Genomic DNA, 22061 nt, shown 5'->3' with positions numbered 1-22061 from the left:
GTACTGATATGTGTTGCTTGTTTTTGTGCTTAGAATAATCTCAGGAAGACATCAAAACTAGGCCAAAAAATGCTAGGTCATGTGTGTAGGCATCAGTGCCTTTCAAATCTGCTCAGAAATCCTGTAGCTCACACAAGATGCAGCTATCAGAGCACTCTTCCTATCAAAGACAACATCAAGGAAAAAAGGAAAAGGGCAATGCTAGGTGGCGGGCAGCATAGAATTGATGCACAACACAAAAGGGTGGGTACTATAAAAAATCATTTGTGTCAGTTTACTCAATATATTTTGCATGCAATATTTAGGGTAAGCTGACTGCAAGGGAGCGCATAAACCTTTTATTGGACAAAGGTTCCTTTATTGAATATGACATGTTTGTGGAACAAAGATGCACTGATTTTGGAATGGATTCTGATGAAAATAAGGCATGATATATGTCTGCAATTTGATTTAGTAAATATCACTTTCATGTAATGCTGTATTTGCTTGTAGTTTGCTGGAGACAGTGTAGTGACTGGCCATGGGTTTATCTTTGGTCGCCCAGCATATGTTTTCTCTCAAGATTTCACAGTTTTCGGAGGCTCTCTGTCCAGTGCCCATGCACAGAAAATATGCAAGGTTTGAAATTTTACCTCACAGCAAGGTTAAATGTCAATAACGATTTTATGTAATACAGGTGATGGACCAAGCAATGCTGGTAGGAGCACCTGTAATCGGTTTAAATGATTCTGGGGGAGCGAGAATCCAGGAGGGAGTCGAGTCACTTGCAGGTTATGCTGATATATTTCAGGTAATCTTAAAAAACAATTTTCAAGATGTCTGGACAATTTTGTAAAACTAAACCTTTGTAGATGCAGTTTTGTCATTTTGTGCTTTATGTGTTGAATAGCAAAATATATCAGAAAAAATGTTGTTTTGTTACAAAAATATTGTTTGATATATATATGTACAATAAAAGATGTAAATCAGTGGCTCTCAACCGCCGGTCCACGTGCCGGTCCCCGTCAACTTTCCTGTCGGTCCGCCAATATATTACAATTTTATATCTCAATTGCAAAATGAAAGATGTTGAAGGCTTGTCCATTGATTAAAGAAATAAAACATCCCATTTCAAACTGATGGAGTTTCTCACGTTCCGTAATTTGCAGCATTGTGGCGTAAGACTAAGTTGAGAGTCTGCTTTGGACGATGTCATACGTCACAATGCTGTTAAGTGTGGTGCCTCAATGTTTAAAGTGCAACTCATTCAAGACCAGTTGTATGTAAAAGCTAAGGAATTTATCTTAAAAACGAATATCCTGAGCGCGGTGTCCAAGCAATGGAATTACTGCTGATTTTTTGTACAATTTACCTATCTGAGAAAAGCTTTTTACCGTTACAACACCAAACAGAGAAATCGTGTGGAAGTTAACACTCTACTTCGCCTTGCAGAAACTTCATTAGAACCGCTTTTAACACATATGATATCAAACAGACAGCAGCAAACCTCTCATTAAAATGAATTTTTCACACTTCTTTTGAATTGCGTATTTTTGTCATAATTACATTTTGGTTTGATTTTAAAACTCCACCGGTCCGCAAAATTTATTTGAAAGTTTACCAGTCCGCAAACCGAAAAGGTCGAGAACCACTGGTGTAAATCATTGCAAGAATAGTAATTGAACAGTGCATGATTTCCAGAATCAAATTACCAGGATTTACAACTGTTGTTTTGTTTGTTAACTTTCTTACAAACCTGTTTGCATACTAAAGGTATACTCTGCCAAATTTACTTTGTATGTACATATTACATTTTCTACTGTTTTACAGAGAAATGTCATGTCATCAGGCGTAGTGCCTCAAATTTCTATGATCATGGGGCCATGTGCTGGGGGGGCAGTGTATTCCCCGGCACTCACTGACTTTACATTCATGGTCAAAAACACCTCCTACCTATTCATCACCGGCAGAGATGTTGTAAAGGTTTGTTTCAAAAAACCAGTATGATTGTATCTAAACATATACTGATTTTCATTTTCTGTTTTTTAAAGTCTGTAACCAATGAAGATGTAACAGCTGAGGAACTGGGTGGGGCAAAAACCCACACAACTTTGTCAGGTGTTGCTCATGGAGCTTTTGAAGATGATGTGGATGCTTTAATGAGATTAAGAGAGTTTTACAACTTTCTTCCACTCAGTAATCAAGATCAAGCACCAGTTATGGCAACTGAAGATTCAAAGTAAGTTTTTTGATTATTTGCTGTACACTAAACTATGAAATGCAATGGTCAGACCCAAATCACTTACCAAATATCCCACCTTTTTACGATATTGATCAGGGTATATGTGATTACTATTGTTATCAGGTGCATGTTAGTAAAGTATGTTTACATTGATTAACCAGGTTATGCAACTAGACAGTGTTTGATTAATTAGAGGTGCCAGTCCTACTGTTCAATAAGTAATGCACCTGTAGCAAATTCTCTCCAATACTAGCCACAGTTTTTGTCTAATCTTTGTTATGATCAGTACTACATAAAAATTGCACTGTTGTCCAAAACTTTTTAGTAAATGCTTTTGAAGATTTAAGATAGAACTGTAAGATTTTACAGAAAAGTCCTTGCTAGGCAAATAGTTTTTAATTAAAATGTTGCATTACATTTTGGTAAGAATTTGCAATGACACCATTTGTTTTGTTGATAGGGATCGACTGTGCCCTGCACTTGATACTTTGATCCCTATGGAAAGCACAAAAGCCTATGATATGCTGGATGTCATTCATTCTGTAAGTTACACATAAAAACTGTGTACAAGTATTATGACTAGGGCAATTATTTTTTGACCTAAAAAACGAAAAATTTTGACCTACAAATTGAAAATTTTGACAAATTTTGACCTTAAAAAACTTTTTTTTTACAAAAGTAGTTAAATTACGCATTATCATTCAAAAAGTTTAAATATGGCTAGGCTAATCTAACTAGAGCGAAAGAATGTGCAAAAGTCTAACAGAAGGGCAAAAATCTGAACATAGACCTAACCTATTCTGAAAAGGGAATGAGCTAATTAAAAATCACTGCCAAAAAACTGCAGCTAAGACACAACAAAAATTATTCAATACATTTGTATAAACGAAAGATACATGAAGTATCTAAAGCAAAACCGAAGCATGAGCTGCATCTAACCTGCAGCTGCCGTAAAATGACTTGGGACCTACCAAAATTTTGCACGTTTTGAAGTGTGTTGAGCATCACGCCATATCAACCTAATTGTTTCACTCACTTGATGGTTTATGATTCGCAATAATTGGGGCAATGGGCCAATTACAACAGTATAAAGTAGGCTACAAAGTGTAAAATGAAAATTTCACTGACAGTGCAACCTCTACAACACCACGACAATGCAGTTTGTAAACAATTTTGACTTTGTAAACAATTTTGACAATTTTTGACCTATTCTAAAAATTTTGACAAAATTTTGACTTTTTTTGACAATTCAAAAAATATTTGCCCTAATTATGACTATAGATATACATGTCAAATTCCTTCTTGCAGCTAGCTGACAATCGTAGCTTCTGGGAAATAATGCCCGACTATGCCAAAAATATTGTTGTTGGGTTTGCAAGGATGAACGGAAGGACAGTTGGATTTGTGGGCAACCAACCTAAATTTGCATCAGGTATGAAATATTAAATTAGACTTTTGTACACTTGCAAAATATAAAACACTAGGGTGGTTAGTTTGCAAGGTCCCCCTCGACTGGTCGAACTAACATACCTCCGATCATGTTTATCCACAATGCACCAACCTTTTTTTCTTGTACACCCCTGTCATATAACACTTTATAACAAGGTGTAGCTACACCGCGTTCAGCCACGATCCATCAATTGTGCCCTGCACTGTTTTGCGTTCCATACCGTTTTAAGATTGCATAGCTATTTCCAGCTTGGTGATTGCTTTAGTGCTTTTGTGTTGCTATGTTTTCTAGTTTTCTTATGTTTTTGTACACTAAGCGAAATAAACTCAATTTAATTATCTTACCTTTTCCAATTAGGTTGTTTGGACATCAATGCATCCGTGAAGGGAGCAAGATTTGTTCGTTTCTGTGACTGCTTTAACATTCCCCTTGTCACGCTGGTGGATGTACCTGGATTTCTACCTGGAACTGCACAGGAACATGGTGGAATTATTCGTCATGGAGCAAAGTTGTTGTATGCATATGCAGAAGCAACTGTCCCTAAAATTACTGTCATTACAAGAAAGGTTTTGCCTAAATTTGTATTTTCAATTTGCATACATTTCAAAAAATTTGTACACTTGGGAAATTTGGGTTACGAATGGATTTTAAATTAGCTGCTGCCTATTTTAACGTTTTTGTAATTTACTTTGACACTTTATGTAAATCATGTAAAGCAGTGGTCGACAAGCACGGTGCCGGTCCGCGACGAGTTCGTTACCGGTCCGTATAATTTTTTAGGTTGTATGCTTTTTTGCCCAAATATCCCGGGGATGATAAACTAATTTAGGCGTTTTCATTGCTGAATATTTGCATTTTTTGATGGCCGGTCTGCAATACAATTTCCATTTTAAAAACGGTCCGCAGTACAAAAAAGGTTGCCGACCCCTGAAGTACAAAACTTGCATCACAAATAATGCAATAAAAAAGAGCCACTTTCATCTGACCAGGCGCCCGTTAATCCAGGACGCTAACGGTATTAAACTGCAATCTCATGCCCTTATTTTTTTTTCTTGGTCGCATGAATCAACTAATCTTTTCTTTTAATCTGATCTTATTGTCATCCAGGCTTACGGTGGCGCTTATGACGTCATGTCGTCAAAACATTTGCGCGGTGACGTCAACTATGCTTGGCCAACTGCCGAAGTGGCGGTGATGGGAGCAAAGGGTGCAGTGCAGATCATTTTTCGCGGCAAGGAGAATCAAGCTGCCCACGAAGCCGAGTATATTGAGAAGTTTGCTAATCCCTATCCGGCTGCAATTCGCGGTAGGTTCATGTGTAACAAGTGTTTAATGTTTTTCGTGTGTTTAAGCTGCAGACAGTGCATACTGTTTTGACTCTTTAGTGCAGCTGGTGACGAGAGATAGGCCGTATTGGCTAGTGTGGCCATCCTACGGCACTCCAGTTTGTTGGGAGTAACAGGCTAAAAAGCCCCTTGCCTTTTTGTATTTACATTTTTATTGTCGGTGAGAGGGCAACGTTATGCGCACAATGAGCCCGTCGCCGAGCACCGTTTTATACTCCAAGTCTGTTAAAAATTAATTTTTGATGATTTCGAGAAATCAGATTTGTGACTTTTGTTTCATCCTATTAGGACTCAATGCCGCTTAACGTTCTTGCTCAGGGAAACACATGTGGCCGAGACAGAATCGGAACCCATAACCTTGTGAACACAAGGCAGTTGTGTTAACCACTCGGCCATGTCACAAAACCGATGCCGGCCGGACTTGTATAACCGGTCGTTCGTTACCTAATAAATTGTGTAATGCAAATGGGCTATTTTGGTTGACAACACCAAAAACCAACCAATAGACCCCCTGAGCGCACGCATAGCAAGAAAAACTCAATTTATGACGCAATTGTGTCAGAGTTGGCGTCCAAGTCGGTATTTTACTTGTGTGTGTTTTTCCACAAACTTTAGACCGGGCGTATTTACAACTCTGTTTTGCGAAACATGTCTATCAAGTTATACTTTTTGTTTTCAAAAATCATAACTTGATATTGAAACTTGTGCATGGCAATGTTTTTCCTAATTTGAGCATTTCTTTTGTTTTTAGGCTATGTTGATGACATCATAGAGCCTCAAATCACCCGCGTACGACTCTGTCGCGATTTGGAGTTGCTTCAAGGCAAGAAACTCAGTAACCCTGCCAAGAAGCATGCCAACATTCCTTTATAAAACTGTCACGTATAGTAACAAGTCGTGCCTAAAACGATATTTCGGGGGTGCAAGAATACTTAGTTGATCCTGGAACCTATAGTAATCAATATAATACCCCAAAGCATTTTATAGTGACAACAATAATGATTTTTGGAAATCCATAATATTAATAAATACAATTTTACCAGAAGATTTACGTTTTTTAAGAGCTTGAAGAAAAAAATAGACCATGGCTGTACAGCATTTGCCTGGCACAATTAAAATATTTCTTACACAATCGTTGGTTTACATTTTGACATTTATAAAAAATCAATGTGCCAAAAACATATCATAACTTTTCCGAGTGGATTTGCATAAAAACCTAGTACATTATTGTTTAGTATTGTGCACCCCCTATGGCCCTTAAAGCTGCAACGTATACACTATCGTTCGAAACAATATGTTTTGATTCATATTTCTCTATGATGTACTAATGGCAAGGTATGCTATTTGATCGTGCAATGATGTGTATTGAATTACAATTCGTGTCTGAAATATCGTATCAATGTTGTGAAAACAACACATCGTCACCATAACGTTTTTTGCTTGCCACAAACAATCATGACGCAGCGTTTTTTGCTGGTCTGTTGCTGTTTTTAATGCCAATAAAATATGCACCTGGCCTATATCGATAGTAACCTATTTAGGGAAGCTACATGGTTATTTGCTCTTGCCAGAGCACGACGATTACATAATCTTTCAATATTCAACACTTGTAGCGTTGTGTAAGCACAATGTCCACAATTGTAAAATCAAGGGTCGTTTCGCTTGACAGGTAATATCGAAAGAAAAAGGCAGGGCTCGTAGACGCTTCTGTGTTAGGGTGGTGCTGTTAGTTTTGTGCTGGTGTAGTAGCAAGCAAAAGTCGACAATACAGAACTGATCATGGCTGTAGCAGCCGAAACGTCAGTAATACGAAATGCTGTTAACCAGGCAATCAAAGGTAGGTTAAACAGAAACAATAGTATCTTTTTCCGTGATCAACAACTTAAGGCAGTGGCTGATAGATAGTCTGTTGTGTTTGCAGTACCTGCCCACTGTAGCCTACTGCTTTGTTCGCAAACGCAATTCTACCTTGGCTTTATATAAGTTAGCAGTAGTTACGCCTACTACTTGTGTCTTTAAAGGGTTATTCATTGGTGACTCTGTGGCGATGCCTGTCCACTGGTACTACGATGTCCCAGCCATTAAACGAGACTTCGGTGGTTGGATATATAAATACGAGGCACCCAAGAATGATCATCCAACCAGCATACTGCGCGTATCAAACAAAGGTATATCAATGAGTGTATTTTAAGTAACGAAATAGGGTATGTGTATTAGTAGGCCAATACATAACGAAAGGTTACATCCATGACGACTTTTGTATGGTGTGTTACATAATGCCGTTGGTTCCAGTACGAGATTCTTGTTTCAAAGCCGTTTGATCTGTTGGACAGGGTGGGCTTCCATGGCCTGGTAGCCTACAGGTAAAATATTGCTTAAGCGCTGGACTTAATACAAAAGTAAACATAGGTGAAGCATATCGTACCGAGGTTTTGGCGCAATGGACATAGGTGGTTCGCCATTGTTTGCTTGTGGCCTGGACGGCAGAGGAATAATCGTGGGTCTTGGCAGAATCCATTGCTGACTTTCAGCGCAAAACACCCGACGTGTTGGCCATGCAATGTAAGCTGGCTGCAGGATGGAGTATTGGGGAAGAGGAAAACGGCTCCCTTGAATTGCGAATGGCTGTCTTCCTGCGCAAAACACCACACTTGTACAGTAGTACACAGAAACCGGTAGTGAATTTGTATTCTGTAACATATTACGTACCAGCAAAGCAGCGTGGGGGGAAAATAGGCGGGGTGTGCAAATTAGCCTGTTTCGGAAACGCGAATTGGGGATTGCCCGGTCTTGTCATAATGTTTAGTTTTCCGGCAATGGCAGCGCTATTTGGGAAATTCGTCGACAAAACGCTTTTGTTCACGAACGGTTTCATAGCAGTCGCAACATTATTGTCCGGCGGCACTGAAACAAAACAATGAACAACATCAACTTATGTGTGTTACAGTTTAATAAACGGGCAAAAACAATGAAATTTGGTTGAAATAGTTTATTACCATTAAGGTGTGGCTGCGTTGTCAAATCCAGTGGCTCAGATGTTGGTCTAGTGCTGGGTGGCATAGGTATCGGATCCAGCGACTTGCTTTTTGCCACTCCCAAATCGAGATGTTTGTTTTGCATGGCTGCAAGCTGCAATCCCGAATAACTGCTGGACGTTACTGAACAGGTGGCTTCAGAATATGTAGGTGCAAAATAGGAGGCAATGTCCGGGGGGTCTTGCACCTCTTCTTTGATTTGCAGGTTTGTTGAACTCGAAGCCTTTACATTGTACAGGCTCGGTTGCTGTTTATTGGTTGAAGACCGAGTTAAAACTGAAACAACATTAGTTCATACTCCTGAGTTACGAAGCCGTAGATAAAGTTGCATTTAAGCATATTTTCTATTTTTCTGCTTACTTTTACAAATTGCAAACATATTTCAAGGCATCGTTTTCGGTTATAACATTGCTACTATAAAATACCCACTCTAAAATGGTCACGGAAAGGGGTTTTAGGGTTTGTAATTTCAGCAACATTATGATCTTAGATACCCTTTTGGAATGATTGGGCGTTTGGTGCCATCTCGAAGGCATGTGAGAATACTAGCCCTAACCTTCAGCATTTTAAAAAGTTCTATACGTTTTATACGTAAATTTCGTATTAGAGGAGCCCCTTAAGTATATGTCACTAACCTCTTTCCGACGATGAGAAGTAAGGGTGTCTTTTCGGTTGAGCTTTGCGTTTTCGCTTTGCACTGCCAGAAATAGGACAATATTCGTCATCGTCAGATGTCGCCATTGGTACACTCATGTCTGGCGTAGCACCTTGCGTGCGCGGCATGGCCGTTATCACCTTAACCAGTTGTTTTTTGCCAGGGTAGTTTCGCGAACTGCGTTTCATAAACATCAACAAATCTGGGCGTTCGCGATGGAAATACCTAAACAGAACAATTGCAAATTACTTCAAATTGACGTTTATGTAACTAGCTGATTTCATTGTCAACTTACGGGTGGTAGTAGCGCCTCACATTGGCAGGGCCTCGAATGCTCGCCAATTCGACCTCGTCCATAACCTTTCGAAACCCATACGCATGCAACTGTCGAATAAAACTTGTCGTGGAAGTAGTCTTTAACTGGTACTTCCACCTTTCTGGGGTTTCTCTCAGAAGCTCGTCTTCAAACTCTCTAGTGCTGAGAACCAGGTGGTCGCCAGTTTCAGCCCAGCTTAAACTCGGACATGCTGGGTCACTTACCATTCTGTACAGTTTGTTAGGGAACAGAGCAAACGCCGTTGCATGATCGACCAGATTCATTTTTGTCAAAACTCGTTAACCAACTGAACAGTACAGCAACTTTTTTATTTTCTGGAAATACTACACAGATAATGTGCGAGCAACTGTGTTTGTTCCATTCAAACATTGTTTTTTTGACTCTCTTCAATTGTTTTTCTCTTCTTTATGACGTTATACATATCTTTGTTATGTGGCGTTCTCGCCGTGAAGTACAAGCAATGTATCTTAAACCTTAGTAATGGCTGAAATGTTTTACCGTTTACAGTCTTGCTTCAAGCGACGTCTTTTGGCACTAAAGTAACGTTTTTTTCACGTTTTAAACTTTTCTTGGTCTGTATGCATTGATAGCAAATGTAGGGCATATTTTTTGCGTTGTTTTTTTTTAGGTGGAAGTGGCAGAGATGATGGCAGTCAAGCCCCTTCGGTAATAGGGACAGTTATTTTGCATGACAAACTGAGGGCATGGTCTGAAGAAAGCAAACATACTCATTATCATCAAGGTAACATTAGTTTGGCAATTCACATGATCAATATTATGCCACAATCTGCATTTGTAGACAGATTTAGAAACAAATAAAGCTACTCATTAGTGGAAAAAAGTAGCGACTGTAAATAAAGAAAATAACTTTGTGATGTGAAATTCAATGTTATGTGAAATTCGATGCACTGTTTTAAAACTTACATGCATTTTATTTCTACTTACTTTGTTTTTGTTTAATGAACGGTTAATCAATGTTGACAAATTAATTATTAGTTCATAAATGACCTTAATAGCATGTGTTTTATGGCTTTTTTAATACATTAAGGGATGGAAGCCGGTGACAACACACTCAATTGTCACTGCGCGTTGCAAATTATGAGGACACTGCAAAATTGTACTGGAAAAGGTTATAACGATGCTGAAGTAATGAAGCAAGTATTTACCGATTATGTCGATTTTATGACGACTCCTGAATCGCACAACGACACTTACGCTGAATCATGGCACAGGTAAACGCTATATTTTATTTCTATGTTTTCATTTGGAGATTTTCTGCGACAACCACTTTTTTGTGTAGAAATCATAGGTTACAAATACCCTTAATGATAATTTTAACAAATACGTTTGTTACACTATAGAATGTTGTTTGCTGACTGGGTTGTTGCTGGAAAACCAACAGATAAGGACGAACTGTACTCATTTTTGACTAAGCGGTCTGAAGTAATATACAAACAGGTATATATAATACCCTCTGTACCTATTCAGCACCTGAACTTTTAATCTTTACCGTGTTATATTTACTTGCTGCTTGGATTTTACATTTTATTTCATTTGAGAATGACATAAGATGTGTCGAAATGTTTTTACTGATATATTGACTTTTCCGTTTCTTCCCAGAATCTTAAAAATATGAGTGCCTGAAGTATATGGTATTTTTTATCGAAAAATGCTATAAGCTGCCCCCTTTCTAATGTTGCTACTTTTCAATTTATAGCCCCCAGACAAGCAACTCGTGGTAATTGGAGGCTTTGTCGTTCCCACACCTATTATTCTCCATTACATCGATAGACCCCTCGCCGAAGTGATCAAAGTTGCTGAACTGTTTTTAAGGTAACTACAAAACGCATTTTTTGCAACCATAAACAAGAAAATATTAGAAAAGTTAATATGTACCTAAAAAACAAATTACAAATTTCTGTACGTATTGGTCAACTGATTGGGCACTTTGTAAAAAACTATTAACTGTCCAACCTTTGAACTGTGATGTTTAAAGTAAATAACCCAAGAGTTTTTTTAAGATGCACTCACCCTGTTTCTGGAATCCTGGAACCGTTTTATCTTTACATCGGCATTCTTCACGCTGTTGTGCGTGGCGCTTCACTTCGCGATGAAGCTGAAAAAGCTTTATTGGAAGTTCTCGGACCAACTGGCAAAGCGATGATCAAAAAATTCGACAGCATTGTCCAGGAGTAAGATTTTCATACGAATATAGGCAATGTTGCTATACCGTCCTTATTTTTAAGATTTGTCCTTTATTTGAAGGGTATTGTTTTAGAAAACAAAATATTTTCCTTATTTCTAAGAAATGTCCTTGTTTTTGACTTGCGTCCGTGTTTTTAACAATCACAAGTCAAATCTCTGCAACAAGTAAAACTAAACCTGGACCTGAGCTTTCGTGAGATGCACGAAGTATTTTCTGCGAACAGGGAATTGCTGGAACATATTGTTTGTGGCAAAAAATGGCATGTCATATGTCATGGTTGATATAATTTCAAAGATTGGTTTGAAAACGTTTAATTCGTTTTGTATGCAAATTTACAATTTTCGGTTATCCTTATTTTAGGGTACGTGTCGATGGCTACCTTGAATATAAGTTTTTCCTGATTATTATCATACACAAACATTTTACAGATCGAACGACCGACTTGAAGCATTCCAAAACATTGCACAACAGCTGGGAATAGCTTGTTACATTGACAGCTCCTTCGCGGTTTTGCTTTATATTGTCCGGCACTTCCATGATGATTTTGTAGGCGGTATCTTGACGAACGTGAACATTGGGGGTATATAAATTTTTAACATGATACAGTCGTAAGTTATAATGCTTTTTTTGTCTGCAGGTGAAAATTGCCACCGCGGGTCGGTTGTCGCAACCCTTCTTGGGGCAAGCATAGGCTCCAAAGGGAAAACTATTCCAGACGAATGGACCACCGGATTGAAACTTAACGACAGTGTCGACAAATTGATTTTCAAGTAAAACTATTTTTGCGTATTTGTTGGTTTTGATTGATTTTATTTACTTTGTAAAAAAATATGTCGTGTAGTTTGGCAACAAAAGCACGCATTCGCGTGTCCTTGTGTTTGCTCTTGCAAATTATATTGGTTATTGTGTTATTGTTTTGCATCAATGTAAATGTAGCAATTTTCCTATTTTATAACACATTACTCTGGTTAAAGAAACAGAGATATATAATGTTGTGAAGGTAATCTAAATTTAAGCTCTAATCGTAACTTATGTATCTGAACATAAAGGCCTATCTTGCATAAGATGAAACATATCTAAACTAGCGTATGTTTTAACCTGTAAACTCGTCGCTTGTCTTCCCTTTTTGTGGAAAATGATCAAAATATATTCGTATAGCTTTATGTCGTCTTTGTGAGTGGTTCGAGACTCGTATAGGTTTCGTGTAAATTACCTAACAGTGACGTGGACGTGGTAGGATAACATGGATTGCGCTTTTTGGAAAGGTGGTTCAACAATGGAGAACTAAAAAAGCAACATTAAAAACGGAATAGTTGCTTTCTGTCAAGTCTATCTAAAACATTAAACGTTGGTTGAAAACCATTTGGCAAGAGTAAATGACACAGAATTAATTTTTTTTGTAATCAAATTAATTCCGAATTAGTTTCAAATAAATCTAAACTCATCTTTGACTTTTTAAATTAAAGAAATTCGATCTTAATGGTTTTCGGTGTTTACTGTCCGCTCATACAACGGTGATTTCCCCATTACAATAAGCCGTGAGAATTCATGCGTTGCTTGTAAAATTTTTGTAGGTCAAGACAAATTAGACAATAACTGCTGGTCGCATGTAGTTTTATGTTTTAGTCCATGAACTGTTAAGAGTTATTTTTTCACGGGTGCAAACTACCCTTAACCTTTTCATATTTTGTTAGTTAAAACTTTGTGGAAGTGATTCTATAACAGTGTTAAAGTACATACAATTGGATTGAAAAAACGAAACAAAAAACATCAGCGATGGAGCGATGCCTTCAAAGGTTTTTTCCAATTCTATCTCACACATTTCGTAAGCAATGTCATCACAAGTTGTTTCTGGAAAGAAACTTATTTTCATCCTCCCAGGTAAGTAAAAAGAATAAAAAACATGCTGATAATAAAGTTTTGTACTTTTTAGTCAATGTTAACCACTTGTGTCAGTTTTTATGTGCCTGTGTGACACAAACGATTAACATTTTTTCTGATACTTTCTATATGAATCATAGTACGCCAGGCCTATTAAAGCTGTTGGTACAGAATCAGCTGGTCTCCCAAGCATTCCCATATGGCAAGGCACAAACTAGAAAAATCTAGCCTGTAGTGCCATATATGCTGCACATGTCAGTTTCATAGTAGGGGATCGCCAGTTTGACCATATGCCAGTATGAATGTATATTTCTAACTTTGTGGATGAATCATTCAGCTACTATTAAGTTATATATATATATATATATATAGTGTGGATTATGGATCTCAATCATCTTATCTTTCTCATTTTCATCATTTGCACAAACAATTTTGTTTAGATTATCAAAAATTACCGGAGAAATTTTTCCACAAAAGTTGATCAAGATGTAGAACTAACACATATGAGAAACATTGGAATTGCTGCACACATTGATTCTGGCAAAACAACTGTCACCGAGCGCTTACTGTTTTACACTGGTCGTATTGATGAAATGCATGAGGTAATACTGCTATTTATGCTTAAGTCCATGTGTATGTTTTCTTGGAGTGGAATTTGGCATCAGGCACTTGGCTCACCTGACAAATGTCTTAGCAGATTTAACTATTTACATTTTATTTCTGCTTTCAATAGTAACATGATCATGTATTTGCAATTTTTGACCTATGGAACCAAATGTTTGAAAAATTGGTAAAACAAGCAACAAGTTTTCACGCAATAATTTTTCTATGGTTAAGCATATTCCAGTCTAATAAATTTGCCAGAACACATTCACTGTGTATAAGCTATTGCTGCCAGGCATAATATCAAGTTTATAGTCTACCTCTTCTGGCAAATGTATTTTTATTCCAACGTTTTGACCTTTTATACAGGTCGCCTTCATCAGGGTTAATAACACTGAATGCGCGTAGTACAGTGCACGATAAACAAAGGAAAAAAAGAATCAAACATGTGCATGTCACAACGCAACGAAAACACTGCGCGATAACGAATGATTCATCTTTGAGCAAGTGCCATTTCACTGTGATTATTTAGTTGTTTGTTTTTAAGGTGAAAGGCAAGGATAAAGTAGGAGCTACAATGGATTCCATGGATTTAGAAAGGGAAAGAGGCATAACAATTCAGTCGGCTGCAACACATGTGAATTGGAAAAATCACCGAATTAATATCATAGACACACCCGGTCATGTTGATTTCACAGTTGAAGTTGAAAGAGCATTGAGAGTTTTAGATGGTGCTGTAAGTATTGTTTTTGGTGGCCAAAGTGGTTTGGTTGGATACATATGTTTGGTTTTTGTGTCGCCATTTTTGCTGTAATGCTGCTGCAAACATTAACTCCACCTTTTTTGCACCATTAACTACACCAAGTGCTCTTCTTGTTTATTTTTGCTATGGATGGCTGCATTATACAGTCTTTACTTCACCAAGGGCCACCGATTGTCTTTGTGTTCTTTGTTTATAAGTTTCTCTCATACAGAAATATGATTTATGTCATACATAATATGCCATATACAAGTGCCTGAGAGGCTAGTACAACTTTTGACTGAATTTTGGATTGAACTAAACAGTTTTTTTTTGTCATGTCAATATCAATATTTTTATGCTGTATCTTGCTTATTTGTTTTGCATTGTTTTCATACAAGTGACTTACAAAAAGTAACATAGATTTTCCCTTCCATTCAATAGAGTTTTTTTAAGCCAAATGTCTAGCAAAATTTTTGTATTGAAATCATTACTATAGCATATGATACCCGGTAGAGCCTGAAGAGATTATCACTGATTTTTTTATGAATAGGTTCTGGTAGTCTGTGCCAATGGCGGTGTCCAAAGTCAGACACTGACTGTGAATCGACAAATCAACAGATATAAAGTCCCAAGTATAATTTTTATCAACAAACTTGATCGTTTGGCAGCGAATCCTCACAAATGCTTACAACTCATCAGGTATATATGTGTGGACTGTGTAATTTTTGTAAGAGTTTTTTGGGCTGTGTTGTATAATCGGTACAACATTTGATAACAGCTCTTTGACTGTCTAGTGGGGCTAAAAATGTGGTTTGTGGTTTTAGGTGGCTCCAGTCTTTAGGTCACTAACTAACTATAAATTGTCCTGAATGTACTGTTCGTATGAGCAATGTAACTGAATAGGTTTAATTCGAACTGCATAGAATTACAGATGACACAAAAATGTAGGTTGTATAGTATAGAGATCAGTGTGAAAAAGTTCGTAAGCACCTAAGCAAAAGGTTGCCTTTATATGCAGGTCAAAGTTGCACCGAAATGCTGCTTTTGTCCAAATACCTATTGGCTTAGAAAATGAATGCAAAGGAGTCATTGACATTATTACCCGGAAAGCTCTGTACTTTGAAGGTCCACAAGGCCAGACAGTTGTTGAAGCTGCTATCCCTGATCATCTTGTTGAAAGAACAGAAGAAAAAAGAGCTGAACTAATTGGTAAATTTTGTTCATTTTATGGACCTAATAGTTTTTGTGTTGCATATAATAATGATTTTATTGTGAAGAGTGTGTCAGTGACGTGGATGAAGAATTGGGTGACATGATATTGCTTGACCAAGAGCCAACTGAAGAACAACTGAAGGTAGCAAAGTTGATTTGTAGTGAGATTTAAAACTTGTCCAGTATAAGTCTAGTATTTTAGTTTGACAAGCTGGCTCTATCTGAAATAACTTATGAACACAATGTGCCAATTACACATAAAACCAATAACATATCAAATATATTTGCTAAAACATAAACCAAGTAATAAGTATTCAACACTGTTTGTCATAATTTTCTTAATTTTTCTGATAATTTTCTGTTGGTCTCCAATATATGTTACAATGCAAGTTTTGTTTGTTTTTTTGTTCTGGATTAAAATGCACAGGCTGCAATTCGACGAACAACAATAGCAAGGACATTTACCCCAGTCCTTTTGGGTACAGCATTGCGCAACAAAGGTGTCCAACCTCTCCTGGATGCCATCACTGAATACTTACCGAACCCATCTGAAGTCAAAAATTTTGCATTTGATGGCACCACCGCTACTGAGTAAATGTTATTTTATATACGTTGCTTGCCTAGCTATGGTCAGTTTTTTAAATCCACATGTAAGATTTGTTCTACAAAGTATATATCTATTTAAAAAACAAAACTGTCAGAAAGCTTGCACATAAGGTGTGGTTCCTAATTTTCACCTCTTAAAATTAGGCGAATTTCTTTTCTATGACTAACAGAGGTGAATTGATCTGTAGTGTTTGACATGAAATTCTGAAGTAAATTTGACAGACTTTTTTGTGTTCATTGTTGTTTTTTTTTCTTTCGGTATTTATTATGGGTCCCCTTCCCTGAAGGGGACACATATTGATTTTACTCAAATTGTTTTTTGTTTTTTTCTTTTTTTTTCTTTTTTTTTTCTTTTTTTTTCTTCTTTTTTCTTCTCCCCAAAGTTTGTCCGACTCGTTTTTCCATCAAATCCTTGATGGATTTGCATGAAATTTACACAGATGGTAGATGTAGTTATGTAGATGTGCTTCCCACTTCGTTTTTGTTGATAACCCCAGTATTTACCCCGCTAGCCCCCTAAAATGGGTGAGTTTTTAAACAGTGTCAGAATTGGCTGAAATTTGGATAGCTTGTAGAGTATGTCATTTATAGATGTCGATTGGTGTGTTCAACCATGTAGCCCCATCATTTACCCCACAAGCCCCTAAAGTGTAAAACATATTTGTATGTTACTGGGCACCACAAACGAAAGATTTCTGTTGCTCAATAGTGTTACAAGGGCAAGCAGTTGTATGTTACTCTTTTATGACTTTGTGGATTGCTTGGTGAACGTTAGTTGGGGGGTTGTTAACAGCCTTATGACATCTGAAACATTAACGGTTGTCACTCAAAACACCTCTAGTGGTCGAAATTTTAAACATTGGCGGATTGAGCTGAAATTTTGCAGTACTATTGATTGAGTCATTGAGATTTCATATGTTTTTAGTTTGAGTGTCTGACCCCATTAGTTACCCCACTAGTCCCCTACAATGGGTCAGTTTTTTAAACAGTGTCGGGATTGGATAAAATTTGGGGTAGTGTGTGGACTATGCTATTTGTAGGTTTCAGTTGATGTGTTTTACCTTTAGCCCCAACATTTACTCAACTAGCCCCCTAAAATAAATGAACTTTTGAAAAACATTCTAATTATATGAAATTTTGCAAAGTTTATTAAACATACTCAAATGTTATGTTTTTACATAGTATTATTATTTAAGCCCAGTGCCGATCACTGCGTTTACCTTACAACACCAAACTTTCACATGGTTATCTCTTGAAATGCATTATCTACAACTTTGCATGTGTGGGGACCCATGAGCTTCTGCTTGCAGAAACAACTAAGGTTATAAAAGATAGTGGATGGTATGGGACCCAATATAAAATAAGCATAGGAAGTATATCAATGTTTTAAAATAGGTTATAGTGTATATGCAAGGGCAATGTGTGCTAAGCCACCCTTCTAGTTTAATATGTATTCTAAATCACACTGAAACTTTTTTCACAAACAAGCATAAAAGAGCTATTTACTTCACATCCAATCTTATACTTGATGCTTCTTACCCCTAGTATAAGGGATACATCCTGTTGAAGGCATTTTAAGAATAGCTATTGAACAATGTGGTTTTATACACAACTTTCAAACAGTTTGGCTTTAGATCAAGTATTTGTATAATGTTGTTAAAGTTTACATAATTTTTGTAAAGTTTCGAATTCTGATAATGATTCATGTACACCAGGGGTCGGCAACCTTTTAGGCGACGCGTGCCAATTTACTTGTTATTTCCTTGTGGCAATGGCTTCGCGTGCCAACGTTTTTCTAAATAATAGTGGTTCGTGCCAGCAGGTAAAAATAAGAAAGCAGAGTCAAGTTTAAAGAGCTCTTCTGGCAAATGTGATTTTATTCCGACGTTTCGACGTCCTATACAGGTCGTCTTCATCAGGGTAAATAACACTGAATGCGACTAGTACATGCAGTGCACGATAAACAAAGGAAAAAAGAATGGAACGCAAGAAAGCAGAGTGTTTTGTGCATGTATGACTGAATTTTATAACAATGGCATGATAACAACTACGAACAAGCAGTGTAACAGGTTAAAATGTTACTCCAATATAAACAGGCAAATAGGTTGGCATGCCATGAAAAACCACCTCCAGGGGTTGCCAACCCCTGATGTACACAATAGCATCCTCATGATATCTCTTTCCATGTAAAGCTCGCTAATGAGATAATAATACAAAAAAGGTTGCTTGAGTTGTCCTGACTTAATTTCTCCAACTTATATTTGAACGTTGTAACACAGAGAGAATCCTGAAGGCAACAAGGTTGTCATGGACCCCACTCGATCCAAAGATGGTAAGATGGTTGCGCTTGCATTCAAACTAGAGGTAAACAAACTGTGGCATAGCTTGTGGTCCAATATAAGAGTTACACTGTGCAACTGTATTTTCAGCAAAGTAAATACGGTCAGCTGACCTATCTACGAATATACCAAGGTGGTTTAACAAAGGGCGACTCCCTGTACAATGTTCGAAGCAGGCAGCGTTCCAAGACATCCAGGCTTGTGAGGATGCACGCTAATAAGCTTGAGGTGAGTCTGGATGATTTTTAATTTGCTGTTGTGCATTTTTATGGGTCCCCTTCCCTGAAGGGGACACATCTTGATTTCACTCTGTTTTTTTCTTTTTTTTTTCTTTTTTTTTTTCTTTTTTCTGCCGAAGTTTGTCCATGCACTTTTGGCATGAAATCTTTGGTGGATTTGGATGAAACTTTCACAGATGGTAGATATGGTTATGTAGATGTGCCATTTGCTTCGTTTGATTTAATAACCCCCGTATTTACCCCGCTAGCCCCCAAAATGTAAAACGTTTTTGCATGTTGCTGCGCACCACAAACGAAAAAATTCTGTGGAGTAACAGTATAGTAAAGGTACCAGAGACTATGCTGCTTGTGTTTGTGCATTACTTGAAGGGCGTTTTTGCACATGCCAGTCAGAGGGGTGATAACATCCTTATGACGTCAGATGTGTTAACAAATGTTGCTAAAAACACCTCTAGTGGCCAGAAATTTAAACATTGGTCGATTTGGATAAAAAATTACACAACTGATGATTGGGTCATTGTAATTTCATATTTTTTACTTTTGGGTGTAGAACCCCATTAGTTGCCCCACTAACCCCCTAAAATGGGTGAGGTTTTTAAATGGTGTCGGAATTAGATGAAATTTTGACAGCTTGTAGAACTTGTCATTTATAGGTGTCAATTGTTGTATTTAACCCTGCAGCCCCAATATTTACCCCTCTAGCCCCCTAAAATTGGTGAATGTTTTAAACAATGTCCGAATCGGATAAAATTTCAACAGTTTGTACAGTGTGCCATTTATAGTTGTCTATTGTTTTGTTCAACCCTTTGACCCCAACATTTACCCCACTAGCCCCCAAAATGGGTCAATTTTTTAAACAATGTCTGAATTGAATAAAATTTAGACAGCTTCTGGAATGTGCCACTTATGGGTGTCGATTGTTGTTTTACCCTGTAGCACTATCATTTACCCCACCACCCCCTACAATCAGGTGCAATTTTAAAAGGAGCTGATTGTTGTGTTTAACCTTTTTTCTCAGACAGAGAAAAACCTTGTATGAATGGAATGAATATTTAGTTATCTCTTGAAATGCATTATTTACAACTTTGCATGTGTGGGGACCCATGAGTTTCTGCCTGCAGAAACAACCAATGTTATATAGACAGTAGATAATATGGGACCCATTATAAAATAAGTGTAGGAAATATGGTAATGTTTAAAGTAGGTTATAATGTATATGCAATGGCAATATGTGCTAAGCCACCCTTCTAGTTTTAATTCCGTCCAGTAACAAGTTACTTGTACTGCTTGTGTGTAAAACAACACTTGAATGTGCCTATATTTTGTGGCTTGGTCATCTTTTTCTTAAGCTAAATTTGGAATCTTTGTCATGCTGTCTGTAATGGTGTACTGTGAGATTGTGTAATCTGTGGTCCGTGGGTAAAATGCGGCCTTTCATGTAAAAGTTGTTCGGCCATTGCGATGCCAATGAGCAGTCCCAAAAAAGTCGGTTTAGATTTTTGACTTGATGTTTATCATGACTGAATATCCCTGCTCACATTCCCATGTGGAGGGGAAAATCAGTTATAGCTGTAGAACAGCATGATAAGCTAGCGTTGCATATGAAGAGGCCATACTGGGCCAAAAGTTTATTGGAGAAAATTCCTTGTAGGTTTTTGTGGGGAAAAAAAGAAAGCTGCCCGCGTACCACCTGAAAAACCTTCGCGTACCACTAGTGGTACGCGTACCACAGGTTGGGAACCCCTGCTCTAGAGAGACCCAGTAAATTTTCGTCTTATGGCCTCCCCCTCGTTTACGCCTAACAAATAAGTGGGTCATTGTTGGTAACACTATTCACACTGATTTTGTTATGTTTCAGGACTTACCAGAAGTATATGCGGGCGATATTTGTGCGTTGTTTGGAGTGGAATGTGCCAGCGGTGACACGTTTGTTTCCCATCCCCGTTCAAAGTATTCTATGGTATGCAACAGCGGTTACATTACTAAATGCAATGAAATGTTTGAAAGCACATAGGGAAAAAAATGGGTTGTTATGGACTGAATGAACAAGATGTGAACAACTGACGATGTGGTTGAAACGAAATATGTTATACCAGGGGTTCCCAAACTTTTTTGGTCTGTGGCCCATATGTCTATTTAATAGCGATTCGTGGCTCACCACGTGCTGTAAATTTGGGCACAAACAAAAAACTCAAAAATAGGCGAAATGGTTTCTAGCAATTTATTTTTAATGAGATACATGCTCCTGAAATTTGGCTACATAATTCGGAATTCTTTGCAAATATTATGGTTTTCAAAACAAAGCGCATAATATCTACAGCATAACAAAACAGTAGAATCTGTTCAAATGGCTCTGTGGCCCATTGAAAATGTCTTGGTGGCCTAGTACTGGGCCATGGCCCACAGTTTGGGAACCACTGACCTATACCGTAGGACTAATCACCATTTTTTTTCTAAACAACAAATGTATTGTCCTAAATTTTATTAGTCTTCTTCACTAAGCAAATATTTATGTAAAAGTTACTTGTACATAAAACTTTTGGTATCCATAAGACTATAGTTTTTATTTCCAGACACATTTTCATCACTTTGTCTCTAAGGTTATCTGCAACCCCACAGTTATGTTTAGGGTAGCAATAACAAAGAATTTAGTTTCTGTATTATACTGTGTAGCATTTATCTTGCCAATAGCAAAACAAAGCAATCCAGGCCCTCAAACCTATGTGCCAAACCGACTCTTCAATGTTTAGTTTTGTGCTGGAAGATTTCAAGTCTTTTTGACACATCGTTTTGTTACTATATTTTTGACATATCATTAGGAGACCGTGGCCCTACAAGATAATGATGTTAATATTATCGACAGGAGTCTATATTTGTCCCTGATCCGGTTGTTTCAATGTCCTTAAAGAGCAAAGATCGCTCAGAATCCGGAAAACTGAGCAAAGCTCTCAACCGGTTCTCTAGGGAAGATCCAACGTTTCATACTAGATGGGACGAGGAAGGAAAAGAGGTGGTTATAAATCTTCTTCGGTTTTTAATTGCAGACTTTGATGTGATTTAAAGTATGTAGATTTGTAAATGTTTTTGGAGTGTGTAAATTTGTATTGCTTTTTTGAAAGGCAATGGGCGCAAAAAAATCTTTACTGCCTGTTTTCGGCGATTTTTCGTGTAACCCTTAATATTTTCGAG

At 37.5% G+C, this 22061-nt stretch overlaps 3 protein-coding genes across 3 annotated transcripts in view; all 3 read left to right on the top strand.

The window, feature by feature from the left end:
• Positions 1 to 6: 6 nt before the first annotated feature.
• Positions 7 to 6537, top strand: LOC145229288 (propionyl-CoA carboxylase beta chain, mitochondrial-like). The gene is made up of 11 exons (XM_080094598.1): positions 7 to 243; positions 306 to 425; positions 493 to 618; positions 677 to 790; positions 1810 to 1962; positions 2031 to 2218; positions 2682 to 2763; positions 3530 to 3653; positions 4029 to 4237; positions 4779 to 4977; positions 5769 to 6537. The coding sequence occupies exons 1-11, from the start codon at positions 70 to 72 to the stop codon at positions 5888 to 5890; spliced, it is 1611 nt and encodes a 536-aa protein (XP_079950724.1). The 5' UTR covers positions 7 to 69; the 3' UTR covers positions 5891 to 6537.
• A 221-nt stretch (positions 6538 to 6758) lies between these two features.
• LOC145230466 (uncharacterized) lies at positions 6759 to 12413 on the top strand. Its single transcript, XM_080095895.1, has 9 exons — positions 6759 to 6854; positions 7039 to 7185; positions 9673 to 9786; positions 10093 to 10276; positions 10406 to 10502; positions 10762 to 10877; positions 11066 to 11236; positions 11679 to 11830; positions 11888 to 12413. Exons 1-9 carry the CDS (start codon positions 6797 to 6799, stop codon positions 12022 to 12024), a joined length of 1176 nt encoding a protein of 391 aa, XP_079952021.1. The 5' UTR covers positions 6759 to 6796; the 3' UTR covers positions 12025 to 12413.
• Positions 12414 to 12914: 501 nt separating this feature from the next.
• Positions 12915 to 22061, top strand: part of LOC145228280 (elongation factor G, mitochondrial-like) — a 48892-nt gene continuing 39745 nt past the window's right edge. The window contains exons 1-11 of the mRNA XM_080093288.1: positions 12915 to 13131; positions 13572 to 13733; positions 14282 to 14470; positions 15027 to 15175; positions 15495 to 15685; positions 15754 to 15830; positions 16116 to 16279; positions 18574 to 18658; positions 18724 to 18861; positions 20731 to 20832; positions 21736 to 21882. Coding sequence (XP_079949414.1) covers positions 13027 to 13131; positions 13572 to 13733; positions 14282 to 14470; positions 15027 to 15175; positions 15495 to 15685; positions 15754 to 15830; positions 16116 to 16279; positions 18574 to 18658; positions 18724 to 18861; positions 20731 to 20832; positions 21736 to 21882 — 1509 coding nt within the window. The 5' untranslated portion in view covers positions 12915 to 13026. The remainder of the gene's footprint in view (positions 13132 to 13571; positions 13734 to 14281; positions 14471 to 15026; positions 15176 to 15494; positions 15686 to 15753; positions 15831 to 16115; positions 16280 to 18573; positions 18659 to 18723; positions 18862 to 20730; positions 20833 to 21735; positions 21883 to 22061) is intronic.

This window comes from Phallusia mammillata, chromosome 5 (genome assembly GCF_965637545.1).
Source record: "Phallusia mammillata chromosome 5, kaPhaMamm4.hap1.1, whole genome shotgun sequence".
Taxonomy (NCBI): Eukaryota; Metazoa; Chordata; class Ascidiacea; order Phlebobranchia; family Ascidiidae; genus Phallusia; species Phallusia mammillata.
This window is presented reverse-complemented; position numbering and strand designations above follow the sequence as displayed.

What these genes read in the sequence shown, in the direction of transcription:
- LOC145229288 (XM_080094598.1), top strand. Translation starts at nt 70, where the DNA reads ATGCTAGGTCATGTGTGTAGGCATCAGTGCCTTTCAAATCTGCTCAGA. An exon ending in GTTATGCTGATATATTTCAG is followed by an intron (nt 791 to 1,809) that starts GTAATCTTAAAA and finishes ACTGTTTTACAG; the next exon opens with AGAAATGTCATGTCATCAGG. An exon ending in ATGGCAACTGAAGATTCAAA is followed by an intron (nt 2,219 to 2,681) that starts GTAAGTTTTTTG and finishes TTTTGTTGATAG; the next exon opens with GGATCGACTGTGCCCTGCAC.
- LOC145230466 (XM_080095895.1), top strand. Translation starts at nt 6,797, where the DNA reads ATGGCTGTAGCAGCCGAAACGTCAGTAATACGAAATGCTGTTAACCAG. An exon ending in TGTTAACCAGGCAATCAAAG is followed by an intron (nt 6,855 to 7,038) that starts GTAGGTTAAACA and finishes GTGTCTTTAAAG; the next exon opens with GGTTATTCATTGGTGACTCT. An exon ending in CTGAAGTAATATACAAACAG is followed by an intron (nt 10,503 to 10,761) that starts GTATATATAATA and finishes TTCAATTTATAG; the next exon opens with CCCCCAGACAAGCAACTCGT.